Source organism: Propithecus coquereli, unplaced genomic scaffold, assembly GCF_000956105.1.
Source record: "Propithecus coquereli isolate 6110/MARCELLA unplaced genomic scaffold, Pcoq_1.0 Scaffold67, whole genome shotgun sequence".
Lineage (NCBI taxonomy): Eukaryota > Metazoa > Chordata > Mammalia > Primates > Indriidae > Propithecus > Propithecus coquereli.
Window position 1 is genome coordinate 19,042 of NW_012152729.1, and position 4,681 is coordinate 23,722.

Sequence of the window (4,681 nt, forward strand, 5' to 3'; positions counted from 1 at the left end):
TAGATATTATACTTTTATATCACAAATTTTATAAAGGTATTTCTACTTTTTACACTTTATCTTTTAACCTCATGTGAGATTATTTAAAATGAAAAGACAGAAATATTTAGTTTTGAGTAGTCAATTTATCAATACATTCCCTGTAGCTGGTTTCTAGCTTGCTTTCTTTTTCTATTTTTTTTTTATGGAACGCTTCACGAATTTGCATGTTATCCTTGCACAGGGGCCATGCTAATCTTCTCTGTATCATTCCAATTTTAGCATATGTGCTGCTGAAGCAAGCACTGGTTTCTAGCTTTCATCTGACATTTAGAAAGGTTTTCCCTATTCCATGAAAATAAAAATATTTACTCATATCTTTTTTCCTTTTTTAAAGAAATCTTTATTTTTCCTCTTTACAAAAGTAATGCATGCTTATATTTTAAAAACTCAACAGAAATAAGTTAATTTAGGTAGAGTGAATATTTTTATATGGGTTTTCCTGTCCAAGAACAAGATTTCTCTTTCCATTTTTTCAAGTTCCCTTTCGTGGCCCTCAGTGGAGACTTTTAATTTCCTCCATATAGGTCTGCCAATGATCATTGTTTAATCCTAGAAAATCTACTTTTCTTGATGCTGCTAAGAACAGGATATTTTCTTTCATTATATTTTCTAATTCTTGTTGGTACAAAACAAAGCTATTTATTTTTGGATGTTTCTTTTTAACTGGTCATCCTTTCCTGATTAAAAATAAAATTAAAAAAAAAAGATTTGTTTCCATGTGAAAACTTTGCCATATTCATTTCCCTCTCAGTATTCCATCAGGGTGAATCTGATGACACTTGATCCATTTTGGCATTAACCTTGAGAGTTTTCTACACCTTTCTTCTTAGATTTGACACTCTGATGCTAAGTTGGAAGCTAAACCTGAAGGCTTTCCAGCACACATTACACAAGTGTGGACTGTTATTAGGATTTTCCTTCACTATGGACACTCTGATGCTGACTAAGTTGGAAGCTAAACCTGAAGGCTTTCCCACACACATTACACACATAGGGTTTCTTCCAAGTGTGGACTGTCTGATGTATAACACAGTCAGAACTAAAGCTGAAACCTTTCCCACACTCCACACATCTGAAGGGTTTCTCCCCAGTGTGGCTCCTCTGATGTCGAATTAAATGGGCATTAACATGGAAGGCTTTTCCACACTCCTTACATTGAAAGGGCTTCTCTCCAGTATGGATTCTCTGATGCACAATATAGTCAGAACTACAGCTGAATGCCTTCTCACATTCCATACATTTGAAAGGTTTCTCCCCAGTGTGTATTCTCTGATGCCTAGTTAGTTTGGCATTGATACTAAAGGCTTTCCCACATTCCTTACATTGATAGGGCTTTTCTCCAGTATGGATTCGGTGATGATCAAATAGGTTTCTTTTAGAAGTAAAGCATTTCCCACATTCATTACATTCAAAGGGTTTCTCCCCAGTGTGAATTCTCTGATGCTGCATTAGTTTTGCATTAACATTGAATGCCTTTCCACATTCATTACATTCATAGGGCTTCTCCCCAGTGTGGATTCTCAGATGCTGCCGAAGCTGGGAGTTACACCTGAAGGCTTTACCACATTCACTGCACTCATAGGGTTTTTCACCTGTATGGATTCTCTGGTGCTGAATTAATTTCCCTTTGACGCTGAAAGCTTTTCCACATTCAGTGCACTCATAGGGTTTCTCACCAGTGTGGATTCTCTGATGCTGCATTAGTTTTGCATTAACATTGAAGGCCTTTCCACACTCTTTACACTGATAGGGCTTCTCTCCAGTATGGATGTTCTGATGCTGCCTAAGCTGGGAGCTGCACCTGAAGCCTTTTCCACACTCGTTACATTCATAAGGTTTCTCTCCAGTATGGATTCTCTGATGTTGAATTAATTTTGCATTAACATTGAAAGCTTTCCCACAGTCATTACACTCATAAGGTTTCTCCCCAGTGTGGACTCTCTGATGTGTAATATATGCAGAACTACAGCTGAAGCCATTTCCACACTCCTTGCACTGATATGGCTTCTCTCCCGTATGGATTCTCTGATGCCTACTTAGGCTCCCATTAACGCTAAAGGCTTTCCCACACACCTTACACTGATAGGGCTTCTCCCCGCTGTGGATTGCCTGATGTGTGATATAATGGGAACTGTAGCTGAAGCTTTTCCCACACTCCACGCCTTTGAAGGGTTTCTCCCCACTATGAAATCTCTGATGCCAAATTAATTTTTCATTAACACTGAAGGCTTTGCCACACTCTGTACACTGATAAGCCTTCTCCTCGGTGTGGCTTTCTTGATGCTGAATAAGTTGAGAGTCACACCTAAAGGTTTCCACTAATTCTTCACATTTGAAAGGTCTTTCTCCAGAATCAATAATTTCATGCTTAGTAAGTTTTGTGTCAAAGCTGAAGGCTTTCTCCAGTTCCGTACACTCAGGGGGCTGCTCTCCAGTGGAGATGGTATGACGCTGATAGAAGTTTGGACTTTGAGTTAAGAAACAATCCTCCATGGGGCTTGCATCATCTTTCACCGTTCCATGAATGACACTGCTCTTTTCCTTCTTCACATTTCCTACTGAGTAGATTTCTTGTTGTTTCTCTAGAATATAGGCTTCTGAGAAGTCTGTTTCCTGGGAAAATTCCCTTTGAAGTTCAAGTGATGTATAATCTTTTTCTTCACACATTTCCTTTGTCAAATTATTGTCAGTCTCATTATCTACTACAAAAAACAGAAAACATAAAATGCCATGTAAGAACCATGTTAGAAAAAAGAACTGTGCTATAAAGGATCATAATCAAGGGGCTCCTTAAAATCACTGGACTAGGTCAAAGAACCTAAGCTTATCCATAAGGTGGAATAAATAATATGTAGCTGGTAAAAGAATAAAATAAATCCACATATGCTGACATGAAGAGATATCAAAGATGTAACATTAAATGGAAAAACAAGTTGAGAATAGTACGTAGGTTCCATCTATGTAAAGAACAAAAGGGAAGACACATACATTTATATATTTGTATACGTCTAGAAAACTTCTGGAAGAATACATAAGAAACAACAAACTGGCATAGGGAGTTGGGTAGATTTATTTTTCCACTTTAACACTTTCTATACTATTCTGAGTATGTGCCAGTATTATAAATTTTAAAGTAATGATTTGAAAAGATTATCAGTCTCACTCTAAGGCAAGGCCATTGTTAAGGACATAATCAATAACATGAAGGTTAAAAATGACAGCAGCAGGCCGGGCGTGGTGGCTCACGCCTGTAATCCTAGCACTCTGGGAGGCCGAGGCGGGCGGATTGTTTGAGCTCAGGAGTTCGAAACCAGCCTGAGCAAGAGCGAGACCCCGTCTCTACCAAAAATAGAAAGAAATTAATTGGACAGCTAAAAATATATAGAAAAAATTAGCCGGGCATGGTGGCGCATGCCTGTAGTCCCAGCTACTTGGGAGGCTGAGGCAGTAGGATTGTTTGAGCCCAGGAGTCTGAGGTCGCTGTGAGCTAGGCTGACGCCACGGCACTCACTCTAGCCAGGGCAACAAAGTGAGACTCTGTCTCAAAAAAAAAAAAAAAAATGACAGCAGCAGAATAAAACTCTAGGTCTTGTCCACCAGATCAGCATTCTTTCCATCACACCATGCTTTTCTACATTCTGCAGTTTCTTTTTAGTTGTCCCTATGGCATTGAGTTTCTTATTAATAAAAATATAAAATGCTTAAGAAGGAAAAGGCACAGGATCCAACAATATGCGGCAACACTGGGGATGACAAATGTCAGCAGCACCAGGAAGCAAAGGGAAAGAATTTTGTTTCCTTCCTTAGAATTTCAACTCTAGGCTTTCCAAAATTCCTCCATTTACTTCCTTTTTTCTCTACTTCAAAAGGCTCTTTTTAACGCCCACTTGATCCCATCCCTTCCCACCCTCCTCCAGAATACTGCTGCAATACCCTTGCCTTTTCCTTTCACCTCTTCCCTCAATCCTAAAATTGATCATTCCCTAAAATTCTTTCTATAATCCCAATGTCTTTAGAACTATTGATCTCTGCATTTGTTCCCAAATTTCCCAAAAGGTTGGCCCAAATATGATGCTTCTATTTTTTTCATCTTTCATCTCTCCTTAACCACATGTAATATGCCTCCTCCCTCAATTTTTCACTTTAAATGCCCTCAATAAACCCAAGTGGTCTGGGCAAGCATTTTCAAAATAATATCAGTCTTTTCTCAATTAAAAAAATAACACTCATCTGTTACTCAATGTTTGTCCTCCCTCTAAATTCATACATTGAAATCCTAATCCCCAGTGTGGTTGTATTAGGAGCTGGGGCCTATATTGGAACACTCATGAATGGGAGTAGTGCCTTTTTTATAAAAGAGATCCTGGAGAGCTCCCTTCCCTTCTGTGTGAGGACACCATGAGAAGATGGCTGTTTATTAACCAGGAAGCAGGCCTTTGCCAGACACAGAATCTGCCAGCACCTTGATCTTGGACTTCTCGGCCCCTATAACTGTAATAAATAAATTTCTGTAGTTTATAAGCCACTGAGTCTATGGTGTTGTCATAGTAGCCCAAACTAAGACATCTCTAGTTATCGGAATCTTACAAAGAAAAACATGAAAATTACCTGAAATACAACTATCTATAAGTAACTATAG

At 38.7% G+C, this 4,681-nt stretch overlaps 1 protein-coding gene across 1 annotated transcript; it reads right to left on the minus strand.

Annotated features, from left to right (window-relative positions):
* Nucleotides 1-398: 398 nt before the first annotated feature.
* ZNF23 (zinc finger protein 23) lies at nucleotides 399-2,731 on the minus strand. The gene has a single exon (XM_012660448.1). The coding sequence runs from the start codon at nucleotides 2,707-2,709 to the stop codon at nucleotides 949-951; it is 1,761 nt and encodes a 586-aa protein (XP_012515902.1). The 5' UTR covers nucleotides 2,710-2,731; the 3' UTR covers nucleotides 399-948.
* Nucleotides 2,732-4,681: the final 1,950 nt, after the last annotated feature.